The sequence below is a fragment of the Mytilus trossulus genome, chromosome 6 (genome assembly GCF_036588685.1).
Source record: "Mytilus trossulus isolate FHL-02 chromosome 6, PNRI_Mtr1.1.1.hap1, whole genome shotgun sequence".
NCBI lineage: Eukaryota > Metazoa > Mollusca > Bivalvia > Mytilida > Mytilidae > Mytilus > Mytilus trossulus.
The window spans coordinates 79242643-79261159 of record NC_086378.1 but is presented as its reverse complement, the minus strand read 5'-3'; the positions used below and the strand labels follow the sequence as shown (position 1 = coordinate 79261159).

Genomic DNA, 18517 nt, shown 5'->3' with positions numbered 1-18517 from the left:
CAGTCCTTTCATACACCAAATATACTATATTTATTGCTTATAGTATCTGGGATTTTGATTTGACAACCAAAACTTAACCTTGTTCACCGATCCATGAAATGAGGTAGAGTTCCAGTGAAAACTGTCTGACGGGCATGAGGACCTTGAAGATACACACATAGCAAATATAGTTGTCCTATTACTTATAATAAGAGAGAATTTAACATTACAAAAAATATTAACTTTTTTTTCAAGAAGTCACTAAACCATGAAAATGAGGTCAAGGACATTGGACATGTGACTGATGAAAACTTAGTAACATAAGGCATCCATATACAAAGTATGAAGCATCCAGGTCTTCCATCTTCTTAAATTTAAAGTTTTTAAGAAGTTAGCTAACGCCGCCGCTGCTGGATCACTATCCCTATGTTGAGCTTTCTGCAACAAAAGAAGGCTCAACAAAAAATGAACATTGACCATTGGAAATGTGGTTAAGGTCAGACGAATCATACCAGTCAGATGTGTACACTGTGCAATTATTCAGTACACCAAATATAGTTGACTTATTGTTTTAAAGATCTAAAGAAAAAAACTCAACTATGAAAACTGTTATTCATTAGTCGACCATGTAGTTTAGGTCAAGGTTAGATGAGACCTGCCAGTGTGACATGTACATGACACAATCATTCCATACTACTTATATAGTTTACCTATTGCTGGTAACTATTATCTGGGACTTGACCATGTGAACTTAACCTTTATCACAGATCCATGAAATGAGATGGAGGTCAGGTGAACCCTGCCTAACAGACCTTGCAAGGAAGCCAGACACCAAATATAGTTATCATATTACTCAATATAAATTAGAAATTCTAGTGACAAAAAATAAGAAATATTCAAGCAATTGCTGATCCATGAAAATTAGGTTGAAGACAATGGATAAATGACAGAGGAAAACTTTGTAACATAGGCATTCAAGTTATGAAGCTTTCAGGTCTTCTACATTCTGACATTTTCAACTTTTAACAATTAGTTTTAGCTGTCTTTCCTGACACCAGACCTCCAAAATCCAAGAACTCTTTTCTTATGCTGAACAAGACTACTGCCACATGCTGAGCAGGATCTGCCTATATATATTACACTTCCAGAGCACCTGAGATCACCTCAAGTTTTATGTGGGGTTCCTGTTGCTTAGTCTTTAGCTTTTGTATTGTGTCTTGTGTACTATATTATGTCTGTTTGTCTTTTTCTTTTTGAGCCAAGGTCTTGTCAGTTTATTTTCGATCTATGAGTTTCACTGTCCCTCTGGTATCTTTCCCCCCTCTTATTACTGTAATAATAAAATGAAAAGCAACGATTTAAGACAATTGAATTATCCATCACATGGACCATAAATGCATATAAAAATATGGCAGGTTTTTGTTTGTAAATGTTCAATCCTCTGGCTTTTCCCCATACCCGTACATGTTTTATCAGGTTTTAGTCAAATTATATATTTATATATGCCAGTATAAAGCTTGCATTTGATTAGGGCACATATTTATGCATATGATTTTGCAATATTTTTTCATACAGCTGTATAAAACCATTTAAGTGCAGAACATATTTGTAGTTGATTCTGATTCAGATGATGAAACTGTCTGCAAGCAGATGTATTCAATGTGCTGTATATAAAAATTATCAGATACCAGGCTTATAACTTGGTACACAAAAACAGTTTATATAAATCTTGGTCTACATTGTACAACTGATACATATATATATGAAAAATGAAACACTCATGTTTTATGTTTTATTCTTTTTTTCCAAATCTGTGTAACATATAAATGCATAAAAACTCTGTGTATCATGACAACATGTATTAAAAGTTTTCCTATTGACATAGATCTACCAGTAAATAGACACAGTTAGAAAAAAATCATTGTAAGTTTCTTATAAAGAAAATATTTGAGATTTCTACATGAGAATGCTGAAGACTTTACACTGTCAAATGTTACATTTATTCTGAAACCCTGAAACCACTTAATGTCTTTTGTACTTTGTTTTTCACTTTGGTCATGACTGTTCTTGTTCCCTGTATAAAGTAAAAAAATATATCAATTAAACATAATTTTTGAATTAAAGAATAAACATTTATGAACACTGATCAATACTTTTCATAAAAATCATTGGGTTTGTAAAATAAAAGAAAATTATTGGAAGTCTAAAGGAGTAAGTTCGGTAAGGGCCATATTTGGCCCCAATTATAAAGTTCATAGTTATAAGACAATAAATGTTTTAAGTTGCCTAAAAGACATGTTAGAAAGTTAAAGAGAACTGTTTTTGTCAAATTTAAATCTAACACGTTGATTTTTACATCCAAAAAAGGTCAAAATCAGGGATTTTGGTGAAATTTGACAAAATCAGCTAGATTTCAACCAAATGAAGGACCAGGAAACATAGAGCGCAGGCGTCGACAAGCTTAAGATTCAAATAAGACATGTGAAATGTCTTCACAAACATTATTTTAAAAGATCTTTGTTGTCGACGCATGCGCTCTATGTATATGTCCAATTATCTATGGAAATTAACCCATTTTCATTGATTTTTTCGTGAAAAATCGATATGAGTACATGGCCACTTGTGACGTCATAATAAAACGCAGAAACGTAAAATTTTCAACAAAATGGTTTATATCCTAGCTAGTCAATGTATAAGCTGTAATTTATCGTGATATTGGTCGATAAATCTGAATTTGAAATTTACGCTAAAAAAGGGGGCCATTTTAGGACCTTATCGAACATACTCCTTTTAATAAAGTTTTTAAACAGAAAAGTTTGACATCACAAAACAAAAAATTATGAAAATTTGTTATCTAATATTATATGAATAACATGCTATCATTTGTCATAAATCACAAATCCATTAATTTTAAATTCTATTCATCATTGAGTTTACTGACTAGTGATTTACATAAATCATTGTTTAGATTCATTCTTAATCTTAAATAAGAAAATACTTCTACACAAATAAATATCATATGCATTTACATTTATTATTGCAGTTAAAAGTTGAAAAAAATATCATTACAGGAAAAATATTTCCTACATAATATATCACATTTTTATAAAGATTGGTAAAATAGGATTCATGAAAATAATTTTAAAGTGATGAATTTCTGAAAGAAAAAACTAAAAGAATATTGCAAAATAAATTAATGATGACATTTCTTACTTTTGTACAAGATAATTCTTTTTTCATGGCTTTTTTTCCAAGCAAAAAAAACCCACAATTAAGTACAAAGTCTGACAGATAAGTCCTTTTTTGAGTGGTTAAATGTCTTTTTTGTATTAATAGTACATGTATAAGTGTCCAAGGAAATACTACTTTCATTGTGTATAGTTACTTCACAGTACTTTAACACTTGATCCCAAGTAATGTTGCAGTTTATCAAGTTATATTTTTCTGCACCATAAGCAAATTAGTAAACAACAAAAATACAAAATAATACCCCTGCCATGGTTAGATACTTATAACAACAAGCAAATAAAATATCTACACATAAACGTTTAAATGAAAATATTATAGGTATAAATTGTAAAGAGAGGAGATTAATAAAACAAACAAAAAACAAATTAAATAAAAATATATCACAAAAGAATTTACCTTAATTTACCATTTAACCAGTCTTCTCTACAGAGTTAATTCACACAAAAAACTGACTATATATTCAGTCCCCATTATGTAAAAAAATATTCATTAATAATTAATTGAATTTGAAATACTCACCAATTCATGATTTATTGTGATTTGAAATTTTTATTCCCTTTCACATGTGTATACATATTATTGTTAAAATTGATAATTGAACTATTGAATTGTTTTACATTTGTCATTTCGGGCCTCTTAGAGCTGACAAATTAATTGGTATAGGCTTTGCTCATTGTTGAAGGCTGTATGGTGACCTACAGTTGTTAATTTTTGTGAGATTTGATCTATTGTGGAGAGTGTCTCATTTGAAATCATACCATATCTTCTTTTTTTATATATACATATACAATGCTGTATTCTCTGAGTTAAATATTTGAATGTATATCCATTGCCATGACACAAATACCTCAGATGCTCAAAGGAATTTTAGCTTTCCTTTCAATTTCAACTTTTTTCCCTTTTATTCAAGTGTATTGTATGTACATGTAGAATCACAGTAAAATTGGAAAAGTGTTTAACAAAGGATATGAAAGAAATTGTGAAAATCCTCAAAACAATCATTATTATAAGTTTTACAAGTATAAATTTAATTTTAAAGATACTGTTTCTGCTCTTTTAAAATGCAAAAATTTCTACGATAAATATCATGAATTTATTTTTTTGATATATGCATATATAATTTCTCACAGCTGCATACTATTTTTACCTTTATTTTTTCAACCCTACTAGTTTTATCATTTTTGTATTTACATTGTATCATAGATAAAATTTATTTGTTCAATTTATATTCACTTGTGTTAATTTGTCTTTTGATTGAGTTAAGCTCAAGTTACAGTAAATTGGCTATGTCACAGATTTCAGTAAAATTTGGCATCTGGCTCGATGAACTTCAACTGAAAATCGAAAAATATTGCATTTATTTCAATTATTATTTGAAATATTACTGATTGAATTCTTACAAAATGGGTGAACATTTGTATAGAAAGCACATAAAATCGGCGAAAACCCTTCTGAAATTTGTCTTAAAATCGCCAAATCTCCAATTCTACTCCATAGATTTTTCTTAAAAAACTATATGTTGATGATACATAAATTTTCGTTATAATGATGCAAAATAAAGATAGGGTCACCGACTTCGTTTTTATGGTATACATCATTTAAAGTTGCGCTCTTTGTGAAAAAATCAAACAAAACGTCGAAATAATCGTAACGTTATCACGTTACACCGGTTACAGGCCGTAAAACGTTGATTTTTGACGTTTTTCACTACCAACAAGGTAACCAATTGATTATTAGACAAAAAACGAAGTCGGTGACCCTATGATTATGTTATATCATTAAAACAGAAATTTATGTGTCAACAATATATAGTTTTTTAAGAAAAATCTATGGAGTGGAATTAGAGATTTGGCGATTTTAAGACAAATTTTAGAAGGTTTTTCGCCGATTTTATGTGCTTTCTATACAAATATTCACCCATATTAACAGAAATCAATCTGCAATTTTTCAGATAATAAAAGAGATAAATGTATTATTTTTTCGATTTTCAGTTGTAGTTCAACGAGCCAAGGTTGTATGCAAATTTTTAGCAAAATCTGCGACATAGCCCATTTACTGTTCCTTGACCTTAAGCCATATTTCAATTGATATTTTATAGTGTGTCTTTCTATGTTGTGATGTTTCCTTATTGTTTCAAATAAGGGTGCAGGTTGGTACCAATTAAAACTTTTCAACCAGCAGCATTTGTTTGCACCTGTCCTAAGTTGAAAATCTGATGTTAAGTAGGTTGTCGTTTGTTGATGTGGTTTATATTGTGTTTCTCATTCCTCATATTTTATATAGATTAGACCGTTGGTTTTCCCATAAGAATGGTTTTACACAAGTTATTTGCTGTTTGGTTGGAGACAAGGCTGCATGTTGTAGACTTACTTTGACCTATAATGGTTTACTTTTACAAATTGATGAATGCAATCATACCATATCTTGATCATTGAGAAGCTTCATATTCTTTTTACAACACAAGGTAATTAAAATGTTTAGCTGACTTTACAGAGTTATCTCCCTGTAGTGTTAGGTACCACCTTAAATCAAGAAATATTTTCCACAGTATATTCAGAAATGAATGGGATTTTTTATAAGTGCAAAACAATATTCCATTGGCTGCATTTATTCTAACTAAACACATTCAAAATAAGATCTATCTTAATTTAATTAATTCATTTGTTATTTGATTTACTTCATATTGTTCATATTTATACTAATTTTTGGTGTTTTAACATCACTTTTAAGCACCGCATTTTTGTTATTTCTTGGCGACCAGTTTGTATTGGCGGAGTGCCAGGAGAAAACCTCTGATCTTCGATAGGGAAACTGACAATCCTTGTCCATTAAGATTGGAGTCAAATGCACCCACACAAGCGGGGTTTGAACTCACAACCTCAGTGTTGACTAGCTAGTGATTACAGTAGTAACTACTTAGACCACTTGGCCACCAAGGCCCCTTCATTTTCATAAACTCATAATAAAAATTCTAAAAGTTTGCAGTATAAAACTGTCATTTCAGCTATATCAATTCTCTCTCAAGAACTTTATGAAGAATGCAAAGAAAAGGTCAGATACAAACATCTGACAAGTGAAATATAAGTAAAACTAAATGCAATTTTTTTTTCTAAACAGCATTTCTACAAACAACAAAAGTATTTACATAATTCCATAATATATATGCATTGACCTTAAATAGCCTTGGAGGTCACATGTAACATGAGTCATCTGACATTTTATCCTAATTGTTCTGTAAAGAATTTACCTAACCAAATGTTTGTTAAAATAAGAAATGAAGTGCTTAAAGGAGATGTGACATGATTTTTTTATATTTTTTTTTTTGTAAATAAATATTTATTTATACATAATTACCCCCCAAAAAACATCGAAAGCAATATAATTATCGTTTAAATGGATAAATAATGAATCTAAATGTATCGATCTGTCGACCTACTAATTATGCATATTTCAATCCCGGAAGTCACTCAGAACGAGGCTGTGACGTCAGTGGTTACATCAATCATATTTGACTGACGGGTGTATAGGCATAATTAGCGCAATTTCATTTTCGAATATCTTAAAAAAAAGCATGACGGTGATTAAAAATGGTTCTGTGTGCTGCCAGTGGATGCAACAGAAGGCATAAGACAGTTTGAATTTTTTTTTTTCGTTTTCCGAGTAGATCATCATCTTACCCAGGGGGAGAGGACTTCCTACCAAGCACTAGTCATAGACTTTGTTCCGCCCACTTTACAAATGTTTGTTACGATCGTGACCCAGAAGTTAAGAAGAATCTCGAGGGTCTGGGATGTCCTACCATGAAGCCAAAACTCCAAATGCAGTACCTGATATTCCATTGAAACAACCAACAACAGCTGAGCCCAGTCCACCTATACCTATATACGCAGGGAGCTTATAAAAAGCAGAGAAAGGCTGAAGAATTTTTTTTTTTTTCTTCGCAAATATTTTTTGGTTCACTTTATAATTTTTTTTTATATAGTTTAGTCATATTTGTGTATAATTGTATAGCCAAATATATCTCAATATTAAAAATTGGTATTTTGTACCTCCTGTGTGTAACCTTACTACCTGTTCACGTGTGCAGGTGTGTACACTGAAATTGGACATAGTAAATTAAAAGTCATCAACATTGATCAGAAGTTACAGGTATCGGCACACGTTCTCTACAACGCTTGATTTACCTTTGAAGTTGAAAGCTACAGGTGTCATGCCCCGGGTGGTGATATGTAAGACATCGGCAATACGCGCTATTGCGTAACATGCGCCGAATCTGTGTACATCCATGGGCTCACCTACTGGGTTCACAGGTGAGGTTGGCAATTGTTATGGATATAAGTTACGTAATGCATATCTGTTTAACCTGTTTGAATAAACAATAGTCAATACTTAACTGTCGGACATGGGGTATTACAGAATCAATCCATCATCACAATCCATTCATCATACAGTCACGTCTCAGTCCTTACAGCTGAACGGACGTGCTGGGTCAGCTCTCCTTTACCCGCTATCTTCGATGAGGGTTTATTGCTAGATGGTCAACGACATACTACTAAGATGACAGAAACCAATCCATGCCGTACAGAGAGACGTAGTAGTTGGCGTACCCGCGTTAACATGCCTCCAAAACCATTGTCTATTATGGGGAGTGTCATGCCGATTAACGTCCGAGGGCTGTATCCTAGGCTGTTGGGTGATACGACCTTCATTTTCCTGCCTCACGGCTTGGGTCCTGATAACGCTTCCTGTCATCTTTAGAACTACGTCCACGATTCATCTACCAGTACTCCATCATCGAGGCTAGCGGGCTGCCAAGCTGACCAAACTGGCCCTGAAAGCAGCCGTTGTGAAGAAGTAAAATCCAAAATAGTCAACAAACCAAAAACAACTCACCAAAACCAAGATGGCGGCCTCCATTCGGCGTCCTTTGCTACCCGTTCCTGACCCACGGCACAAAATATTTAAATGCTCACCAATCGTCTTCGGGCACCGAGCCGACCGTGCGAGGGCTGAAAAGCCAGTCAAGGTCGTTAAACACTTCCATATATTACAGAATAGAGAAAAAAGGACTGGACAGTGCAGCTTTTAAAAGGGGGCGGATCGAAAATATTGGGTTTGTGAATTTACTTTGTAAACAATGGAGTACGATAACAATAATTAAATAAGCAAAATAAATAGAGAATTAAGAAGTAATGCTTCTTAAGTAAAAAAATAATTAAAAAAAAGCCTGTCAGTCCCCATAACTAATACATAACCTGTAGTTGGTACTTAAATTTCTATGAGTTTTCTAATAGAAATAAGGCAGGTATGAAAGGTGTTTTGCAATAAGTTATTAGTACTTACCCTTATTATTTTATTCTTTAATTAATAATCATTTTATTTCTTAATAAAAAATAATTGTGAAGAGATGCCAAGTGATGCTTTCAAAATGACAGACCATTGATGCAATGTTATTGCGGTGAAAAACTATACGCAAAAGGTGATTTGAATGTGCAACGAATATTTTGGCTAGTGAATGTATGCAAGTCTTTATATTGCATAAGACATAAAGCTGTATTACATAGTTTTAACTTAAATAATGCAAATACATCCAATTGATACAGACCTGGGAGTAGTAGATTATGTATAAGTATAGACTGAGTTAGTTGAAACATTATTTTATTTTCCGAATTGAAGCAAATTGGATTAGACACAAGTAAATCATACAACATGGACAATATAAAATTACAATTATACTAGTATGATATAATGGACATACATATAAGGCAAACAGTTTATAGAATAATACTAGCTTTCATTCGTAAAAAAGAGAAAAGGAAAGTTTGAAAAGTCATATGATAATGTGACAATGACGTGTGTACTTATGATGACGATCATGATGTTCCGTGCCAGTAACAGTAACGCTCTATCATAGACTATCAAGGCTTAACAAAAGCTTTTTGGCCATTGTATGAAATTTTGAACATGTTTGAAAATTTGAATATTTTGTTCATTCGAAAGTTCAATGTGTTCGCAAATTAATAGTTTTGTATCTAAAACAATGCTTTCAGATAGCCAGTTAAGATTATTGAATAAGGTTTTTCTGCATGATGTGTATTTTGGACAAACAAAGAAGTAATGGTAGACATCCTCAATATCTGACCCACAATGACAAGGAGGATCATTTATAATATTAGCTCTAAATAGATCATTGTTATAAATGAATGGGAACATCTCAATTGCGTTATTGGGCCGTACAAATGAAACGTTTCAATTTTATATAATCGTTTATCGTGTTTTTTTTCAAATTTCTGTTATGCATTACTGCTCTCTGTTTTCTGTCGTGAAGATAGTCCTGAAACCAATTCAATAAGTTTCCGTCAATGTTGTAAGCTTTCATTTTACATATTATACGGCCCCTATGCCAAACTTTGTCGAAGTTAGATAGAAGTCACAAAATACAAAACAATTAAAACACTGAAGATATACCACACAGAAAAAATATTTTAAAAAAAATAAGACAGTACTGATAGAACATTTTCAATGGGATTATTATGGAGGAAAAGAGACATATGGATTTATTTTACTGTTATACAACTTCTTAAAATATTTCTTTTAATACCCCCCCCCCCCCCCCCAAAACCCCCTGTTATGTCATACTTATAACACATTTATTGGTGACAGCTTTAGTGATTCAAATTTTACACCCGTCATACTTGGTAAGGTGATAGTTATTCTATTATTTTTATTCATTTGCTTGTTTAAGAAATTTTTCATGAAGCTTGATTGATGAAAAAAAAAAAAATTATCATGCAAAGGATATATCTGACGCCAAAATGAAGCCATTTATAGATATCAAGCCACTTTGACATGTTATTTTTATAACAATTATTTGATTATTGATATCTATTGAATAATTTTAAGTAACAAAGTTACTTCATATATAATAAATCAAAAATTTGGTATTTTCCTAAATTATTTTTTTCTTGTTATTAGAAAAATAATTTCGAAAATAAATTGTGACTTTTTGTACTGTGACGATTTGTCCGTGACTTTTTTGGCTGTGATTTTTTGTCCTGTGACTTTCTGTCCTACATTCTTTATGACCTATCCTTTTCTCTTATTAAATGTAATTACATTTCACACAAACATTTTTAAGAAATGTATCTTTATTTTTGGTGAAATTAATTATTGATATAGTATTTTTATATTATATCGACATTGCTTGAAAGATCGTCAATGTCGGATGACGAATTTATATCTTCTACTTGATTTTTTTCTACAAGTAACGGCTCAAAATGATACGGTCGAATATCTAAAGTTAGAGAGTTGCCTTGAAAACTGATGCTAACACTGTTCATTGTTTAATTATGCATAAATATGATCGACTTCGTCCTCATTGAGACATTTTCTCGGCTTGTATCCACTGACGTCATCACGATCACGTGACCGGTATCTCATTAAAAATCAAAGATTACGACAAGCGCTGATTCTTTGACCATTTAAAGGCCGTTAAATGATGTTTTGACAAGAAAAATTTATTACAATATATTTTTTTACCAATATTTATTAATTAATCAAAAAAAAAAAAAATTGTGTCACGTCTCCTTTAAAACAAACACCTTAAACATGTTAGGGGTTCCTGCTTGAAAATTTTAATATTCTGAAATTTTGATACCAATATAAGTTTGATAAAAATCTGACAAGAATTGAACATTTGAGAGTGCTTAAAATGTAACTTTCTGTATATTCAATTTTACAAAGGGGCATAACTCTTTTGAAATTGTTTATTTTCTTATTTGTGAGATTATTGTTGAAATAAGCCTATGATATTAGTTTAATAGAAACATGGCAAGAATTTTACACATCAGAGGATAATAATTCCAAGGAGCAAAACTCTGTCAAAAATGGATGATTAAAATCTGTTGAAGACATTGCTAATATTAGCATCTGATTTCAGTTTGATAAAAATCTGACAAGAATTGTACACATGAGAGCACTAACAATAATGTATGGATTGAGAGATTCTATGTTCATATTTCTATGTACCCCAAAACACAACATGCAGGGGACAACAATAGATGTCAAATGATGGTAACAGCTCACATGCAGTCTTAAATCAAAGGCAAAAATAGTAATGTGCAACAATGTAACATAAAATGTGCAATTTGAAACATAGAATAAAGTTGCAAAAAGTTCTCAAAAACACACAATTCAAAACACAAATAAACTTTCTATATAATTTGAGTGTTTGAGTATAAAAATCTGTGCAGTGCAAACATAAGAAGAGGTGAGGTATGCTGTGATTAAGGTGCATTTCATATAGACAACCTTGTTATCTGGTCATTTAATCCTGACATCAGTCCATCACATCTGTCCAACAAAACCTGCAAAGGCAACAATAATAAAGAAATACTAAAATGCCAAATAAAACATGTTTGAATAATTTTAAAGTTTGAAATATTCGTTGAAAAATAAAATTTATCTTGTAATTATCGAGATATTTTCAAAATACTGTCTGTTTGCCATTTGCACATCTGAACAATTAAGTAAAACATCTAATTATAACCAATAAAATAACGCACCCTGGGTCACCCTGATCAAATAATGAAATATGGGTATTAAATCATATATAAAAAGATCATGTCGCAAAGTAAAATAACAGTTTTGATATATATATCTGTGACAATTACCTACCAAATTGTTATCCCAGGCATAGATTACCTTAGCCATATTTGGCACAACTTTTTGGAATTTTGGATCCTCAATGCTCTTCAACTTTGTACTTGTTTGACTTTATAAATATTTTGATTTGAGTGTCACTGATGAGTCTTGTGTAGACGAAACATGCGTCTGGCGTACTAAATTATAATCCTAGTATCTTTGATAACCATGGATATATATCTGTGACAATTACCCACCAAATTTACATTGAGAACATTGATATACATTCATCTATTTGATAATGGTTTTATAATGGCATAAATATTTTAATTAAATGTTTATATAATTACCTGTATTCTGTTTACTATAGTTTTTCGTTTTCCTCTCCCTCCTTTATTACTCTCTTCAAAAGTTAAGGCATCTAGAGATAATAATTGTTTCATAAATATTTCTGAGGTTCCTCCTAGTTTTTTCTTTAATTGATTTAAAGCCGGTAACTTCAGATCATCATTTATATAACCCTGAAATTAAAATTTAAAATAATTTTAATTTTCAGCACCCTCTTTTTCCTCTCATTCAAATATTTAAATTTTTTGACAAAAAGACAATTAAAATAAAGAAAGAGTACACATCAGACTATCAGGTAATCAAGTGGTATGTTTGCATAAACACATATGTTTCAATTTTCTTGACTGCTGAATTTGCCAAGTGGACCTGTAATATCAATAAGAGAATGTTAAGGCTAAGGGAAGTAACTCATATTTTTTATTAAACAATTAACTTAAAATTAAATATGAAATATGTACCAGTGTTATCAATATCAGCCTGAAAAAGAAAGTTAAACATAAGAGTACTAGCATTTTAGGTCTGTATGTCTGTCATCCCTTTCTGTCTATAATGATGGGTGGTGAAAAAGAAAATCAATTAATTACTGTGATTGTTGTTTATAGTCTATAAAATGGTGGTAAAGTATTTAATAGTTTACTTACTCTATGAATACCATCTAATTCATATGTAATATCACTCAATCTCTTTTCATTTTTCTCTACATCTTTTTCTATATCTGATAACTTTTTCATTTCTTTGTCCTCTATAGGGTCTGGCTATAAATAAATGTGGAAACAAATATAAGTTCAAAATATTATTTGATTTGATTTGAGAATTCTTAAAAAGATTTGAAAACATCTGTTCTTATTATCATTTTTTCTCTTATTCTGTGGTATGCTGGGATTAGGACAAATTTGGTAATTTATATACTTAACATTGAGTAATTTTTCACCATACTTAAACTTTCTCATATAATATTATTTTTTTATAACTTTTCAATTTAAAAAATACCTTTTTTCCCAATAACATTATTGTCGCACCATCCCTGACACCTATTTCTCTCAAAATATCACCAGGATCCTTTAATGTCTTTCCTGAAAATCATATCTTAGTTTATTCATGATTCATAAAGAGATTTGACTATAATCAACTTTTATAAGTATTTCTCAGACACTGTGAATAAAAAATTATGAAACTGTCGAACAGTATTGATCTGTGAAAATGTGTTATTGTAGTGCTCATTTTTGTTTTGATTTGACCCTACAAAAACAGAAGACAATACACATAATTTTAAAAGATGCTTTTGTATCATATCAAAGAATTTTTATGTTTTTCTCTCTCAAAAACTATTTTATCCTTCATATCAATTTATAACTAATTTTCAAATACATGTACATCAGTCTATGAAAAAAGACTCTCATCCTATCACTGATCAAAATTATGTACCACAATGAATTGTTTAACACTTATAAATTATATTTCTAGTCACCATGATGGATTATAAGGGGAGATAACTCAGTAAATATACAATTTTCAGACATTGTTTAAAACATTTACCTGGGGTATAAAGATCTACTTAAAATCAACCATCAGTCTTAAAAACTTTGAAGAAAATAATTTCTGTCTGTCTAACTTGGGGCACTACTTAAATCATCATATGCAGAGTTAATTCAATATGATCAATTTCAAAGGAACTTTAAGCACAGTTCAAGAACATTAAATCAGTATTTGGCCAATAAAAAATGTTTTAAATCATACTTTTAGCTATTCATTTTTTTAATTCCTCTGTTTGTTGTGCAGAAGATGACATTAATTTTTTTTTTCTTAGAACTAATTATCCCTACGTATACATTTTCATATCAATAACTCAGTTCATGTTACCATGTTTACCTTTATGAACAATTTTCTGACATTCAAGAGGTATTCCAAACATCTCCACCATTTTGTCCATCAAATGTTGGACTTTCAATACCTCATAGGAATTGGATGGTAATTCTAAAATAATGCTGTGTCGGACTGAGCCTGTAAAAGAAGTAAGAGGTGTTGTATCAACAAGAATAAAACTTCAACTTAATAACATGCCATTAGTTTTATCAACAATTTCTTAATAAATGTAATAAACTTAATTTAAATACCTTGTAATGTTAATATTAAAATCATAATATATAATCATAATATAGGTATCTGTTTCAGAGAAGTAACAAGCTTTTGATTGAAATAGGCTATGTCCACTCTGTGTTCTTGTTAGATGTATTTCTATTTGTATCCATCTGATGAGTTGAAAGCCTTTTTTCATCTGATTTTTATAGTTCGGTTTTATATGTTATACTTTTTTTGTACATAAATTTATAATAGGCCATTTAGATTTCTTGATTTACATTTGTCATTTCAAGGCCTTTTATAGGTGATTATTTAGTTTGGACTTTTCTCACTGTTGAAGCTGTACAGTGACCTATAGTTGTTAGTTCCCTGTTGCATTTGGTCTCTTGTGAAGAGTTGTCTAATTGGCAAGCAGTGAAGTGATCTTGTACCCTTTTAAACTTGTTATATATTATATTTTGTAGTGTACTGTATCATATTTATATGATCCATCGCCCCGAAAGATTTATCTTTTACTATTATTCAGTCATTTTTTATATATATATGTATATTATAGGAAAGGTAAAACCTGGCCACTGAAAGCTTTTTTTTTTGAAGCCAAGGTGGTCAAGCGCATCAGATACAGTGCAGGCAATTTGGTGTCACGATATCTCAGTAGCACAAGTTCTAATCCCAGCTAGAGAAGAACAAAAAATTTGTGAAAATTATACCCAAAAGTGTAAACCCCTCAGTGTATCATGTGTATGTAAGAGTTAGATTTTCTACTGACAATTTTTTGTCCGTCCCTCAGCGGGCATTGCTGTACAACTGAGACTACTATAACACGTGTTATAGTAGTCTCAGTGTACAATGAACAACCCATAGCTTTCATCTCATATAAATATACAATTTTGTACATGATGTAGGTGAATATGAAAATGCATGAACAGACACTGAATAGAACAGTTATTTCCCAGAAGAACAGTATGTCATTAGATCATGTAAAGCATGTAAAGTGTCGAAGAATTTCAGGTCAAGTAATGAAGAGTGTGTTTTTTCAAAAAAGGATAAAATCAGAAACATAAACAAAACATTGATATACATTTCCCAGTAAACATGTATATGTAGCATGTTTTGACCTGGGAACAGTATACCTATATATATATGTTCCTGTTTTGACTGCAAGTGAAAATAACAAACAATATGGTTTGGTTTCAGTGGCGGATTTACCGGGGGGGCACAGGGGGCACGTGCCCCCCCAGTTCAGGTCACCAAATTTGTTTTCTAACATAATTTTATATCTACTAAAACTTCTTATCTAGTGCGGAAATTGTCACAGCTTGATTAGACGACTTCTTAAACTGGCCGTTAATTAATACCAGCGTCCCAATGCGTGATTTATGACAACTTATCGGTGGGTGTGTAAATATTGACACCTGTGTGTATAAATGTCTCTTTGCAAAAGCTTTTATCTAAAATACATTAACATGTTGATTGGAATTGTACGTATTTGTTTAAAATACAATGCCGATTAAGATTGATTACCAGGTGAAACTTCTGATCTGTGTATTTGAAGAATAGGTACAAACATTTCCTGTAAATGTACGTTTTTTTCCAAAACTTTCTTTTAGTGATTTTATTCAGCAACTAACTAAACTATATATTTTTTGATAACTAAGAAGATATATGTTTTTTAAACGGAATGTCATATTTCATTCCCCTCTTATTTTCAAGGGAAATCAACAATTTGTTTTACTTCCCCTCCCCTTTCCCCTAATGCTTTCCCCCTGTCCAGGAAAAATGAATTGACATTTCCTATTAAATAATCATTAATAAAATGCTATTTGATTTTCGTTAAAATTTAGTTTGTAACAGAATCTAGGACTTATACATTTCTCTAAAAAACGAAGCATGCGGTTATATTTGTTTTTATTGTTCTTTTTTCAATTACCGCGTACACGTATGAGGATATAAGGTCACCATTCATGAAGATATAATTAAAGGTGTTTTGCAGATATTAGAATAATGTGAAAAAAGTGAGTCTAGAAGCGAGGCCAAAAAATATAGTTGAAAGAATATAGTGGTGATGAAATGTAAAGAAAGTATTGTTTTATTGTTGCATGGTTGTTAAACGTCCAGTGGCAAATATTTGATGCATGTTTAGGTCGAATATAATAAAGATCAATTGGCAGTAAAGTGAAAAAGTAAAAAACGTAAAACAAATCGAAATATAGAAACGATGATATCTGACCCCCCCCTCCCTCCCCCCAACAAAAAAAAAACAAACAATAAAAACAAAAAAGCACCCAAAACAAACAAAACAAACCTAGTACCCACTCACACTCGCATATATATATATATATATATATACATTAAAAAAAATTGGTTCATGGTGCCCCCCCAGACATCGAGGTCCTGGATCCGCCCCTGGGTTTTGTCACTGTTTCACACAGGTGAAATGTATTTTTTCAGTATGGACAAATATATTTGATAAGTACCATGTTTGATATTTAATTTCATGCGGTGTCTTTGGTCTGTCATGTTGATAGTTGTGTTTTTGAAGAATAAATTTGATTGCCAATGTCAACATTCATAAATAATTTCTAAACCGCAAATCAAGGGAGCAGACAGGAGTGAAATCCGAACACGGTTATCCAGCTAAAAAATATTGATAAAATCTAGGCCTATGTTTGTTTATTTTATATCAATAATGTATCATATATGTAACATAGCAAACTACGTTGTTTTTTAAGTCAATTTTCAATACTCGTTTTCAAGATAACAAAGAAAATAAACATCTTCTTGGCCTTCTAGATCAGTTATGTCCCTTGGACGAGTTCTCTAATGTTTACTGAATCTTGAAACGTAAAAATAATTTGGAGAAACTGCTGCTGTCAGATGCAATTTTGATATTCAAACAATTTATGATTTGTGTTTTAGGTTAAAAGCTATTCAAAATGAACGGAAACGTACCAAATGACATAAAGAAAAGGCCAGCCGCTGCAGGTAAATGTATAAAATTGATTTCATCAAGTTCACTAAGGTCAAACGTCTGCATCCTTATTATATAATGATTTTTGAATTAGGGTAGTTTGCATTAAAATGAAACTGTGGTATAGAATGTACATACTCATAAATCTATATCTAAATGCATAGGGTATATATACAAACTCTTCTCTTTAATATGAGGCAATCATTACCTGTGAATGGGGACGAAGTCTGTATGATTATTTTTTTTTAATCAAACATGAGGGATAGGAGGGGTGATCCGGAAATCCTGGGCTTAAAAACACAAAATCCTGAGTTCACAAATTTAAATAAGTTAAATCCCTGCATCCTGAAAATCGAACAAAAGAATTCCCAGATCCCAACAGGGTCAATCCAGAAATCCTGAGCGTCAAACAGCCCGATCCCAGAGTCTCGATAAAGGCATGAAAATGTAAATTTCTGTTGCTTTCACGATGCTACTACGTCCTCATTAAGCTTCTACAAAGATCCTGATACAATAATGCGACGAATCGACGGAATGTAGGATCGCTATGTCTCACTTTTTCGACTAAAGTCGAAGGCTTAGCAAAAACAAGAAGCATAGTTGAGACGTTAGGGCCTAAAATGGACAAGAAGATTTTAAAACATACAAACAAACAAAACCTGGAAAGATTTAATATTTTTTATGTGAAAATGACAATGAGAATGATGGTCATAGTATGAACGCAGTAAGGTCGTAAGAAGAGCGTGAAGAGGACGGCAAGGGCGGGCTAGAGTGGTACTATGGTTGTGAACAGCATGGTATAGTTGTAGCAGAAGCGTAGTTGGGTTGCGGTGAGAAAGCGATTGTCTTAAAATTCTCAAAACAAAATTGCCATCATTCAGTATTCTGAAATGCAGCAAAGCCACAATCATCCTTGTCAATAGGTTTAATGTCCGTGCAGTAAATCTAGTGATTTAAATATAAACCCAACATTTTATTTCAGAGTCGTATATATATTTTATATTTATTCTTTAGAATTGAAAAAATATCACACAAAAATCAGAAAGCTTGTGTCAAACTATCATTATATTTACATATTTTTGAAAGATACAGGATTTTTTAACATGTTTTTTAAATTTTGTTATTTCAGCTTTCCATAGTTTTAAAATTGAATTATCTCTCTTTGATTTTGGCATGACGTAAGCAAATGATTTTCTTCAAAGTAAGAATAATATAGCAGAAGAAAAAAAGTATGTTAGAGACGCACAC

General features: G+C 31.4%; 2 protein-coding genes across 7 annotated transcripts in view; one reads left to right on the top strand and one right to left on the bottom strand.

Moving 5' to 3' along the window:
• Positions 1-1757: 1757 nt before the first annotated feature.
• On the bottom strand, positions 1758-17120 carry LOC134721949 (BAG family molecular chaperone regulator 1-like). Of its 2 annotated transcripts, none has more exons than XM_063585281.1 (7): positions 17045-17120; positions 14089-14220; positions 13210-13292; positions 12861-12974; positions 12222-12392; positions 11539-11594; positions 1758-2053 (listed from the first exon to the last, which is right to left on the bottom strand). In XM_063585281.1, exons 1-7 carry the CDS (start codon positions 17073-17075, stop codon positions 2035-2037), a joined length of 606 nt encoding a protein of 201 aa, XP_063441351.1. In that variant the 5' UTR covers positions 17076-17120; the 3' UTR covers positions 1758-2034. The 2 variants fall into 2 exon arrangements, with proteins under 2 accessions (XP_063441351.1, XP_063441350.1); XM_063585280.1 differs by lacking the exon at positions 17045-17120 and adding an exon at positions 16776-16921.
• Positions 17085-18517, top strand: part of LOC134721948 (AMP deaminase 2-like) — a 44462-nt gene continuing 43029 nt past the window's right edge. For all 5 annotated transcript variants that reach the window (XM_063585278.1, XM_063585276.1, XM_063585277.1 and 2 more), the window contains exon 1: positions 17085-17283. In XM_063585278.1, coding sequence (XP_063441348.1) covers positions 17235-17283 — 49 coding nt within the window. In that variant the 5' untranslated portion in view covers positions 17085-17234. The remainder of the gene's footprint in view (positions 17284-18517) is intronic.